The 13,581-nt window shown below is 33.2% G+C and overlaps 1 protein-coding gene across 1 annotated transcript; it reads right to left on the bottom strand.

Moving 5' to 3' along the window:
* Positions 1–905: 905 nt before the first annotated feature.
* On the bottom strand, positions 906–11,545 carry LOC148623194 (tubulin-specific chaperone A-like). Its single transcript, XM_088573837.1, has 4 exons — positions 11,388–11,545; positions 5,440–5,545; positions 3,637–3,723; positions 906–1,320 (listed from the first exon to the last, which is right to left on the bottom strand). Exons 1-4 carry the CDS (start codon positions 11,438–11,440, stop codon positions 1,237–1,239), a joined length of 330 nt encoding a protein of 109 aa, XP_088429963.1. The 5' UTR covers positions 11,441–11,545; the 3' UTR covers positions 906–1,236.
* Positions 11,546–13,581: the final 2,036 nt, after the last annotated feature.

The raw sequence follows: 13,581 nt of genomic DNA, 5'->3' as shown, positions 1-13,581 counted from the left end.
CAAAAAATGTGGGGTAAAATGACAATAATGTATAAGAAAAATACAGAGTAGACATTTGTTCATTTTATGATCTTAACTCGATGAAGATAACACTCAAGCAGAATGAAATTACTGGTAATAAAATTTCATGAATTGATCAAAATCACTTACCTCTGCACACATCCATTACATTTACAAACATCTAACACAAGTTCAAAGCTGTAGCTCCAAAACTATGAATAGATAGCCAGACAATGTTACCTTAATTGTTATGATTCCTATAAACTGGAGTGATTTTGTCGGAGCTGTGCTTACAAGAGAGTCTACAGACTAATAGACAGGGTGATTCCTACATAACCTCTGAAGTGTGTTTGCGTAGGGGAAAATTATCACTACCTGGGAAGCTGGACAATGGGCAGTAGTAAGAATGAATTTGTTATGGAAAGGTATGGTGAACCATGCTTTGATGGCCTATTAACCAAGTCTGAATTGCCCTACATTCATTTTTAGCATTTACTGCCCTTTGACTGTTGAAATTTGTTAATATTGTCTAGTAAGCAAGCACTTTTATGCATTCATTATTGGACAGATCCTGATCAAATTATCATGCATAATGATTGCCTCAAAATTTAGTTTAAATCTAGCACTGGTCTGTCATGTATGGCAAAGTTACTTAGAACTATCTTTCAAATTGAAAAAAAAAAGTTTTTGTCTGCGAAAAATTGTGTGCAACACATTTTTCATGCTCCAGTCGATGACAAGTGTTCTATCATGAAAATTCTGTTTCCGTTGCTTATTTAGAAAATGGTTCGAAATAACGTTGGAATTATAACCCTTCCAATTATATTTATTTTATTTTTTTGCCGGAAAGGAACATTATGTACATTCCAGTTCATTACTTTTATCATAAAAAGACAATTAAGAAATGAAGGTGAACATTTTTTTTAATTCATAATGATGTGAGTTTTCAATCTACAATCTTTTGAACACTATTACAAGGCATGACTTTCAAACAACCTGAAATGTGCAAAAACAAATAGGATCATCACTTACATACCACTACATAAACTCAAATTTTGTATAAACCATTCACAGAAGAAACATGCTCAAATCTAATAAAACTGTCCTAGTCTTTTAGGGAGGTGCAATTCTGATAAAGATTATTCTACTTGCTGTGAACAGTTACAATAAAGTTCTGAGTCCATGATTAAACATGTGACGGACAATAAGATAAGGAATGGTATGATGATGGAGAGACTATGCCATGACAGGATTGGCTTCTGATAGAACTGTCTCAGCAGCTTTGTATTCTTCAGATTCCTTTAAATCTTCTTCTTTTTGCTGAGAATAGAAACAAAGAATTAATGTCCCTAAAACAGAAACTTTTCTATGTGTATTATAGTTAGGGAATGTTCTATTATTAACCCAGACAACAAATATATATTTACAACATCCCTCAAAAAATGGTAAATATCAATTCCAAACCCTCAATACATTATAAAAACTAGAAGGCCTGTTTATCACAGGAGCCCCTGCCTCATTTGTTAGTAGTGATTTTTTTTTTTTTTAGTAAATCAAATTTGTCTGTAACACACTAATGATGCCCCCACTCACTAGATTTGCCAACTTAGGAACATGTTTATTTTTGTATGAAGACATGGTTTGCAGATTCAGAAATCCTTCTAAGACTTGTGTTACTCATGGTCTGGGAATCAATTTGGGGATCAGAAAGTCCTAAATATATGCATATCTACTTATTGTATCCTGTCCACATAGTGTCATGAAATTCTGTTTGAAAGTGTCGGACTAGTTGCTATGAGAAAAAGAGGACCTATGGACGTATTAATGGACACATAAAAAATGTTAATACCCCCATAACAAATCCCTAACTTTGTTGCTTGGCATATATTTCTGACAAAAATAACAAAGTCTAACTATCACCCAGTTCTGTAATATTTCATGAAAATCAAGATCCTGTGACCTTGCACACCATCATTATGTGTAAAAACATCCTACAAAAAATATTTTAGATGTAGTTCAAAAACCACAGAAAGAGATAGCCATATAGCCCTATTTTTGATGAAAATAAGTACATGTAGATGTAGTTCAAAACCTGTATGAGGAGATAGCCGGACAAGCCATATAGTCCTGTTTCTGAGTAAATTGACGAAGTGTAACGATCACCAATTTCCGTAATATTTCATGTAAATCAAAATTCTTTGGCCCTGAACACCTTCATCATGTGTAGAAATATCCTGTAAAATATTTTAGATGTAGTTCAAAACCTGTATGAGGAAATAGCCGGACAAGCCATATAGTCCTGTTTCTGAGTAAATTGACGAAGTGTAACGATCACCAATTTCCGTAATATTTCACGAAAATCAAAATCCTTTGGCCCTGCACACCTTCATCATGTTTAAAAATATCCTTTAAAATATTTTAGATGTAGTTCAAAAACTACGAGGAGATAGCTGGACAAGCCATGATCCATATATTTCTGAGTAAAATGACTAAGTGTAACTATCACTGATTTCCGTAATATTTCACGAAAATCAAAATCCTTTGGCCCTGCACACCTTCGTCATGTTTACAAATATCCTGTAAAATATTTAAGATGTAGTTCCAAAACTGTACGAGGAGATAGCCGGACAAGCCATGATCATGTGTAATCCGGACGGACAGTGGTAAATTAATATGTCCCCCAACAGTTTGTCGTGGGGGCATAAAAACAGAAATTAAAAACAAAACCAGCAAGGAAACATGGATACAATATACTGGATCTTAAGATACACCCATGCCTATTAATCTCTGTGATTTCTGTTTTTTTTTTTTGTGAAGAGGACCTATTAATTTCTACATATATGTCAAACAGAATGAACCTTACATGCCAGTTGTCAAGATGTATACTCACTAGTAAAGTGGTCAATCCTTCATTGCATGCTCACTAGTGAGTGGTCAACTTTTAATTGTATACTCACTGGTGGGTAGTCAATCCTTCGCTGAATATTCACTAGTGGGTTGTTAACTCTTCATTGTATACTCACTAGCTGGTAGTCAACTTTCATTGCGTACTCACTAGTAATGTGGTCAATCCTTCATTGTATACTCACTAGTAAGATGGTCAATCCTTCATTGTATACTCACTAGTAAGGCGGTCAATCCTTCAGTATATACTCACTAGTAAGGTGGTCAGTCCTTCATTGTATACTCACTAGCTGGTGGTCAACTCTACATTGTATACTCACTAATAAAGTGGTCAATCCTTCATTGAATACTCACTAGTAAGGTGCTCAATTCTTCATTGTACACTCACTAGTAAGGTGGTTCATTTTTTTATTTTACATTTGCTAGTATGGTGGTCAATCTTTCATCGTATACTCACTAGTATGGTGGTCAACTTGTCATTGTATACTCGCTATTTTAGTAAGGTGGTTAATTCTTCATTGTACCCTCACTAGTAAGGTGGTTAATTTTTGGCTGTACACTCACTAGTATGGTGGTCAATCCTTCATTGTATACTCACTAGCTGGTGGTCAAATCATCACTGTATACTCACTAGCTGGTTGTCAACTATTCATGGTATACTCAGTATTAAGATGGTCAATCTTTCATTGTATACTCACTAGTAAGGTGGTCAATCCTTAATTGTATACTCACTAGTAAGGTGGTCAATTCTTCATGAGCTGTCTTTAATCTTTTCAGTGTATCTGGTATCATCTGTTTAGATTCTGCCAGTACTTCTGTCTACAATATTGTTACATTTATACCAAGGATTGTATATAGTAGTATGACAACATGCAATAAAAATATAACCAAATTTATAATGTAAGTCTGGTTTAGTTAGCTACTTTTAGGTTTGAATAAGTTTAGGATACTTTATACACTTCAATTATATTCTTTGTCCACCATGCTTAGATTCAACAAGGAGAAGTTTTAGTAAATTCTGATTGAAAAATAACTATACTGACATTTTGTCTATGTTATCTATTCAAAAAACTTTTCCCTGTCAAAGACAAATGGAGGAAGGGAGCACAGACAGACATTTTGCTCATTTCTCCCTCTATTATACCATGATGTCTAGACATCTTTACTTACAGAAATGCTGTATTTTCAGACATACAGAGATGAAACAGAGGTTTCCAAATGTCTTTGATACAAAACGCTTAAAAACAAGATATTATTTCAATTTGAGAAAAAAAAATTCATTTTCAACTGTGAAACAGCAGAATTTCAGCTCTAATTCTTAAAGAGAAAAAATCACTGGTGTTGTACATTTCTATTATAATTGCTAATCACTGTTTTGTAATGTGTAGTACAAAACTATACTATTACTGCTCAGCTAAGTCCTGTATTCTGTACATAGTATTATTGCTGGGTTCAGCCCAACTCTGTACAGTGTAGTATTATACAAATATAATTGCTGAGTTCAGTTCTGTGTATTATCATTGCTGAGTTAAGCTTTTTACTGTGTTGTATTAATTTTGTCAAGTACAACCCATACTGTGTTGTATTATTGCTAATTTCAGCTCTTTTACATGTAATATGTTGCATCAGTCTTATGGTTGGGCCATCTACTTTAAATCATCATTTTTATTTTTCTCCCTTGGCTTCACTAGCACCTGTTGCTTGGCATTTCAGATTAACAATAAACGTTTTCTATCAATTCTAATGATAACACATATTTCCCCCCTTTTAGCCTCTTATTTCAAAAAGGAGTGTGGCAAAAACCTCCAAAAAACTATAGGGCCTGCCGCCATGTGCCTAGAAACAATGTGTTAAAATTTCAAAAAGATTGGATGAGTTTTACTCTAGTTTTCATCAATCAGCTAAAACTGACACCAACGACGACAACACTGACTGGGTGATACCATTATATGACAACAAAAATTGTTTGCGGTCATATAAAAAGTCAGATGTTTGCTAAACTTAACATAAGGCTAATTAAATATGTCAATATGTGTAGTAGAGGCTGAGAAAAATGCTAATGAAGAGATATAACAGACAAATAAGGTTTTTTAATCTGTTCCATTATAAGAAAGAGAATGTAAAGTTCTAACATAATTCTAATCAGATAGCATAATTGAATATATAAAATAAGAATTTTGTTTTCCAGAATGAATAAAATGTAAACCTTTGAATTCAATGGCAGGTAACAAATTATGTAGTATATAATATACAAATGTACTTGTGTACATACATGTGTATGTTTTTTAATTGAAACCAATTTGCACATTCTCAAAATCAAAAACTTTTTAACAAAAACCCTTTTTTCCAAGATACCTTATAAATTTTCACCCCTAAAAACAGGGTACCATCCACATTTGTTGCTCTATTATTACAATATAATGTAGAATGTCAAAGTCATTAAAATTGAGAAATCAAGTTCACAACTTTGACAATTTTAAACAATTTTCTCTCAACCTTTAAAATTTGGTGTTGCTGTTTATAAAGCATATTTACCTGTTTCTTAACGTCATATTCATCTTTTCCATCAGTTTTCATTTTCTCAATTTTCTCTTCTTGTGATATACATTCTTTTTCATACATCAACTTTTCTTTTGTTAACCTTTAAATTACAACAAAGTAAGATAGGTAGGCCCAACTCTAAATGTACATCTTACAAATTATTCTGCAGGTGTGCAAAAAAGTGTTTCAACAAATCAAGCATGCCATCATTTTTCACTCTATAGATCACCTTACAAATGAAAGGGTTGTACAAAATAACAATTTTGAAAATAAAATTCCCAACAAACAGGTTTCACCATACTAATTTGTCATTCTAAAAATAAATTTCCCAATAAACAGGTTTGACAATAATAATTTGTCATTCTAAAAAAAATTCCCAATGAAAGGATTTTACCATACTAAGCACATAAAAAAGATTAATCTGCTTATAGTTACCTGACCAACCCTATTCATTGCCCCAACACCATATCATTTTATCCACAAAATGAAAGTAAAAAATATAAATGAAAATCAGCAAATTCTGAGTAATCAAGGGAATCAAGATTCTAGTGGAAATCAAAAGAATGTTGTTTACGGACGAAGAACATACATCGAAAACAGACACACACAACAAAGAACATAAAATAACCAAAATAATACATACATGGAAGTAAAAAATTTTAAAAATTCAGCTAAGTCACTCCAGCATTTGAGTCAAAGTCATGCCGGCCACCCAGTTGTAAACAAAAAGTAAGCATGACAAAGGCCATGTTGACCAGCATTATAGCATTGAAATTCATTAAATATTGTCATAAGGATAGCAAGTCTGTTATTACAATAGCTCCGAATAGACTTGTAATAAACATGGATGAATAGGAAAACTACCAGGTGAAGTGGTCCACAAAAATTTTAATGATTTGGTTGAAGTTTGTGCTGAAAAAAAAATGATAAAAATTAAATAAAATGAAAATGTCAACCTACATTTCGTTGTATCAACCCTATTTCTTACGAATGTATTTTTGGTGACTTAATTAGTCATTCTAAAGTATAAATTCGAGATTTGGAAATACAAACAAAAAGTAAGTTACATGAGGCAGGGCATGAAAAAAATCAACTAAAAGTTTAGGTTTGACAAATACACTTTCAAAAATGTATATTCTACATGTGCATGTAGTACTGGGACAGCAGTTTTGGAGTGTCACTGTATCACATTTTACAATTTTTGCTTGATAATTGGTTTAATACCTCAAAATTATATTACCTTATTTTCTAAATGATAGTTGAATTGACTTGTAGATGAATATCAACATGTATTAATTATACAAAATATTTGTAATCTAAAACATCAAAAGGGTACAATTTTTACAAAAAGATCTAAACAAAAACTGGCTTAGCTTGTAATGCACAAACAAACACAAGTCCTTGTGAAGTATATAAATTAACACAGACAACCTTCAATTACATAAGCTAAAAAAAATATATATGACAGTGCCATGGAAGTTACATTGTACAACACATCATGGAGTTCTGTTTTGAAGGTTTTCATGTACACAAAGGAAGGTGAAACAAAAATAAGTAGTAATTATTACAACAAAATACAACCCTTTTGGAATAACAAAAAAATATGCTAAGAAATACAACTTGTCAAATAACTTAAGTTTTTCAATTTAAAAGACATGGCGGTAATTTCTTTTTCATTTAAATGGTGGTAACCACTCAATAACTTGTTTCCGTTTTCTAACAAAACTTAAACACTTACATGGGTTATAAATATACTCCAGTCAAAACGTCCACATTTTCAAAATATCCCAGCCAAAACATCCAAGACCGAAATGTCCTAGGCCTAAATGTTCCGGTCCGAAAAAAACATGCACTTGCCGAAACGTCCAACATAAATGTACAATCGTTAAACCATATGATACATGTTTTCCAAAAGAATAAATTAAATCCAATTAACAATGATAATCCATTCAGGGAGTGTCTAAATACTTCGAAATGCAAGAATTGATAAAAGTAAATGGATGACTTTTGTTTACACTTTTCTATTGGCCATGTGAATTTTTTGGTGGGAACATGGTAAATGACATGAAATTCATTTTATTTAAGAGGGAACATACTCACTGCTTTGCTCAAACTTGAGGCAAATGCCTTCCTCATATTATTGTAAGATAGGTTCAATACATTGTAAGACCACAAAGGACAAAGTTCAACATGTTTTAAAAATAGGGACTATATGAATATAGAAATATAAAGTTCCCAATAAAATAAAACACTTACTTCTGGAGTAGTACTATAACTTTGCATATGAAAGTGACTAATGACTAAGACTTGAGCTAAAAACCTGCTTTATACATGCATGAAAAGTGAATCTTGGCAGGGCTTTTTCCAGGATTTTGAATGCTTTAGTAAGTAGTATTTGCATCTGACAAAATGAAGATATTTCAGTGTTGTCTGTTATTTACAGCACTGTGTGAAAAAATTAAATAAAACTGAAATGTACATATGAATAAAGCTACATTACATGCAAGCATGTTTTCCAGACAATTCAAATAGCATACTTGCAATTTGATTCAAAAAGAAAATCCCTAGCCTCTAAGAATCATCAAAAATAGAAATCCTATTACACCAGCTCTTATACTTTATCAGGGACCATATATTCTATACCAGTCCTTTCCTTCAAAATTCTCAACAATTAGTCTGAATAATAGAGGACTGTATAGGATTCAACTAGCCCGAAACAAGAAATTTACACATCATTTCACTAGCCCAAATAATTTTTTACTAGCCCCGAGCTTCAGGCTAGTGGCTTAAGGCGAGCACTGCTATACACCCGACATAATTTTAAATGTCTTTAATATTGAAATATTGAAAAATTGTTGTATTCTGCATGGCCACCCTTTGTAGAAACACAAAGACATATCTAGCACAGTGTAGATATAAATATTTTCAAGTAAATATTTCCCTTTTGTTGCCTCCTGAGATTGTATTTTTGGCACAATTTTAACTCCAGACTAGTTAATAACAATTTTATGTCATTATTTCACAGTTATATTTTGTATTGGTCTCAGAGGAGCCTATTGATATCATGAATGATATTTTCAAGATTCTTAATATTGCTGACATGCAACTACAAAATGTAGTTACATCAGGGTAGTGACCAAATTACCCATATTTAGCTTACACTCAAGTTTGATGAACAAAAGTAATTAATAAATAATTTTTGTCATTTTGATAAAAAGTTGAAAGAGGAGGAAAGGAATATTCCCAGCAAACATTTTTACCAGCATTTTCATAGACCGTTAACCATGTGCACTAAATTCATGCTTAGGTGTTCAAGAGATGATATTTACTCCACGTGCCTGATTAGTGTAGTTGGCAAATTAGGTTATTGTTTACACAAAATGTAGAGATCTATTGAGAGGTGTCATTAGCTTGGGTAATAAAATTGTAACTTTCGCCACTTGATCAATGTCAGGCTTACAGCTCTTAATGTTTTTGTACTTTAAAAGACTTTAGGTGTCGAAATGAGAATAGATTATTTTAGTCATTCTAAAATGTAGTTCATCAATGACGAAAATGATGAGCGCTAGAAAAATCACTGCTTAAGTACATGTGTGCCATCTGAGACCTATAATTAAAGAAATAAGAAACTTGTTAATTACCAATTTATCGATAAAATTATCACACGGTGAAGAACGAGATTCGATTACCTTTTCACTTATTTATCAACCTACATTTTCCCCCTTTGGTGAAATGATCTGAAATAAATTGTAGCAGAAGCCAAGAAGATGTGAAAACGGAAAACTGAAGATTTTGTCATTTATCTTTAAAAACAAAAAAGTTGTGATAGATTAATGTGAAAATAATGAAATTAATTTTAAATTATTTTTACAATGTATTTTCGTAAAAATCGGTAGGTAAGTAACTTGTGTTCAATACTTCTTTTATGTTTGTTTTGGTAGAAAGAAAAACACAGTATGAACATGAAGCTAAGGTATCGTAAAATAAGAAACTGAAGGTTTTATTTTGATATTCGCAATACTTTTTTAGTTGTGATCATTAAAAAGACAAAATGTTATTGTCATTGTTGATTAAGTAAGTAGGAGATCTTGTTCCCGCCGCATGATAATGTGAGATTTCAATTAGTTGCAAATCTCTTTAATTACAGGTCTATGATGTCATGAATAATTGAAAAAGATAACTCAGTAGTGGACTTACTGTCATATCTTTAAAAAGAGAATAATTTTTTGGCACCCATGATGGCTCCAATTTCTATAAATTGGCAACAAAAATTGGTAGCCCATCTAATCAAAGGTACAAATGTATTACTATTATTTTCTATCAAGAGTGTAGGAAACAATTTTTTTTCCAACTTGCCATTCTGGCTAGTGTAATATTGATCTTGCTAGCCAAATATAAATTCAACTAGCCAAATTATTTCCATTCATTTAAAAAATTTCTATGCTCTTCACATTTTTGGGGGTTTTTGTCTGTACTATCGTCTGTTTTCTCTTGGATTTGACGATCTTCTGCCTTTCCTGTTCTTTCCTCTACTATCTTTTCATATGTTTTTAAATTTATCAGAAACTTTTCCATTTTCGAATATTCCCTCCAAATGAAGTTTTTCATGTACTTTACAGTAACAGAATAAGTACTCATTTCTGAACTCATATTTAAAAAATAAAATTATATTTCAACAGATTCATCATTATGAAACGATCCGTGCAGGTCCAGGTGTCAAAAGAATAGGCCTGCAGCACCGCTAAGCTTGTCATAAAAGGTGACTAAATAGTGCTCAGAACCCTAGCCATGGACTAGGGTGCCCTGCCCACAGAGCAACTGGGTTGTGTGCCCCAGGTGTTGGAATGGAGTACCCCTGGCGTGTTACATGCTGGGGTTGTCAGGCTACAATATGGAAAACCTGAAAGCAAACCATAGTGGTGCACCGCGTTGGGAAAGATGCCATGTTCCTCGCACGTTAAAGAACCCTACTGTGGTATTCTCCCGGAGTAGGAACCATAGTGCTCCGCCACAGGAGGCTAAATTGCCCGACCCTACCCACCTCTCCCTATTTCAAGTGGCAATCAAAAATTTCTAGACCCTTATTATCCTTGTGACCCATCCCATTTTTCATTTCATTATCATTTCATGTTCATTTTATCATCCACTTCATGTTCATTGCCTGAATATAGCTGAAATATTGCTGCTCGGGCGTTAAACCCCAACAAACAAACGAACAAACATTATGAAACAAGAAAATGTTTATCGTTTGCTTCTTTTTCATTTTTATTTTGACAATAAACAATTAATTTGCGAGGTAACATATCTTAAATTACCAAGATAATTTCATTTGAATACTAATACGAGATTGGAACCGTCGCGTAGGTTTTGGCACATCCCATTTACCGCAAATTAAAATGGCAGATCGTAAACAATGCTTTACAAGTTAATGAAATTGTGCATATCATGCCAAAATTCACTTGACATATTCAAGCTAAACCTCTTAAAATGTAGGGAACATATTTTTAATGTATGAAGGTAATGGGTGTTCTACTAAATAACCTTTTGGTTGGTTAACTTTCCTTGGAACTCAACGGTTGCCAAATTGATGAGTGTAAGCTAATGAGAACTCGCCAATTACACATCCACTCGAGTTTGGCAAGCTGGCGAGCGGTGGTTTCCAACACTGTTATCAATGCCGACAATGGTGTGTTATCAAATTTTATCTTCTTAATGTAACCAGCCATTGTTAGACACAAGTGCCTTAATAACTAATATATCTGTTTACTTATGAAAACCATAATGAATATATTTTTTTAATGTCTACCGCATAATTATTAAGAAAAAAACTCAATGTTGTTGCGGCCGTCGTGATGGAAACCAAAAATATTATGTCCAATGCATATATGGCAAGAAATATGTGTAAAGTTAAGGGGCATACCAATTTAAGTTAGTGTCTTTACCTTTTAACTACACCTGTTTTAATCTTTATTTGTCTCACCCTTGGATCAGCCATAGTACTAAAATTATAGATTGTTTAAAAGTTCTACTTTAGGCAGTTTCAGGGGATATCATAGGGAAAGGGGAAGGAAACAGAGAAATATGCTGCAAGAAAATGGCGATTATTTCTTCTCGGAAAAGCTTTGGGTTCTTTAAAAATGCCCGATAAATATATAAAGTAACGCTGTGTTCTCGCTAACGAGATGTTCATTTCATTGGCTGTAAACTTAGCCGAAACATAACGAATATTGTAATTAGCCACATGCATAACAGCTTTTTTTTTAAGGTTAAGCCTCTAGATTCGGCATCCTTTATGTAATAATTTACAAATAATATTCAAACCGTAGACATTTATTTGAAAATTTAAACATATCAAGTACATATATCCAGGGGGTCATTTTTTTCTGTAAGTGGAAAAGGGGGTTCAGTTGTTTTATAACTTCAAAGAGGGGGGGCATTTTTTTGCACATGGATTTCAAGGGGGATCCAAATTTTTAGTTAAGCAGAGCATTACACCAGTCAAATTAAAACATATTTTACCACCATTAAACATTTTATTTCATTGTCACATGCATGATCTCTGGTAAAATCAAGTTCACATATCAACATAACCATCAGGACTAAAACATTTACAGTTATTAAATCAAATTGGTCCGACTTATCTGCTGACGATTCAATTTCCTTACCAATATCTTGAATCTCAAAAGCTGTGTCTGATTCTGCTTGATTTTGATAAGACTTTTCCAAAGTATCAAGTTTTGGAATTGAAGACTTGAATTTTTTTATTGTAAGAATTCTTTAACATCTCAACTGCTTTTGCTTCAAAGAGTAGTGAAGGGAACTACGGTTATAACGGTAATAAAAAGAATGTTATCCAGGGACAAAGGCCAGACATGGAAAACAGACGTACAAAGAACATGAAATTTTGTTAAAATCAAATATACAAATCAACAAAAGCAAATGAGCAACTATGACTCCACTATAAACTTGGAGCATGGACCAGGTGCGCCAGTAGGGTAAGCGTCCTCTGCTTTTCTAGATACACCCACCGAGTTGCTCATAAAAAGACAAGTCCGGGGTAGACGAAAGAGGAAAGGAAAACGATGACACGTTGAACAATTCAGTTTTCATGGCGCAGATGGATACACCATAGCGATCCACGATTTCAGGATGACGACCATAACATAAAACTTCTATAGGGATGACTTCAATCTTGTAGCAACACAACCCTGTTCCAGAAGTTTATTTGTTAGAATTCTAGCGCGATACAAAAACTCTGGCATAATGTAGTAGTTGTTACATGTATATGAAAACTCCATACGCATGTTTAATAGAGGGGGTATCACATTTTAAAAAAAAATGTTTTTAAGGGGGATAAGAAAATATCATGGGGGGTCAAGAAAATTTTATATGATTTCAAAATGACCAGTCCCCCCTCCCAGGTAAATAATGATACATTCCTATATCCATTTGAATCGTAAGGGGAAAAAAGGGGGCTATATAGTCAAATTTTGTGTCCCGGATCTTTTTATGTAATATTCAAACCAGAACCTTTTTTTTCGCCTATTGCATCTTTGTATTTATATAAAATCATATATCATTGTCCTGCCTTTCTATTTCAAATGTGATCCTAGCCCCGACCCCACTCATAAAAATCAACATGGTTACTCGGAGGCGTATTCTGGTGGGGGAGTGCTTCCCCTAAAATTTGCAAAGCATGGGTTGTCATGGGTAGATTTAGGCGGTTTCAAGTTGAAACTTAAAATTTCTCGCTAATTTTACCACAAAGGATATCAACATTGCACCCACTCTATAATGTTTCAAAAATTTGCACAAGGAACGGGCGTGTCTTTTCACTTATATATTCTGTTTATATAAGACTAACTTTTTACGTATTTATTTGATTATGGTTTTGAAATGATTGTTTTTTTCCTACATGCTTATTTACGCTTCATAAAGTCGCAACCTACAAAATACAATCTGTCAAATTGTTTCAAAGGAAACGCACCATAAGGTGCTGTGTACAGATGGACAGACACCATTTTCCACGACCCTCCCAGTTTTACGTTTTCCAGGTTTAGAAATCTAGAACAATTGTTACTCTTGTGTTCAAAGTGACGCCGTGTAGAAAATTTTAACAATTGGTCTTTTAATCAA

Source organism: Perna viridis, chromosome 3 (genome assembly GCF_037379345.1).
Source record: "Perna viridis isolate PV_CMFRI_1.1 ecotype Kerala chromosome 3, ASM3737934v1, whole genome shotgun sequence".
Classification (NCBI taxonomy): Eukaryota; Metazoa; Mollusca; class Bivalvia; order Mytilida; family Mytilidae; genus Perna; species Perna viridis.
Note: the sequence above shows the minus strand (reverse complement) of the source record. Positions and strands in the feature narration are given on the sequence as shown.

What these genes read in the sequence shown, in the direction of transcription:
- LOC148623194 (XM_088573837.1), bottom strand. Translation starts at nt 11,440, where the DNA reads ATGGCTGATCCAAGGGTGAGACAAATAAAGATTAAAACAGGTGTAGTT. An exon ending in AAAACAGGTGTAGTTAAAAG is followed by an intron (nt 5,546 to 11,387) that starts GTAAAGACACTA and finishes TGTAATTTAAAG; the next exon opens with GTTAACAAAAGAAAAGTTGA. An exon ending in AAGAATTGACCACCTTACTA is followed by an intron (nt 1,321 to 3,636) that starts GTGAGTATACAA and finishes TTCTATTCTCAG; the next exon opens with CAAAAAGAAGAAGATTTAAA.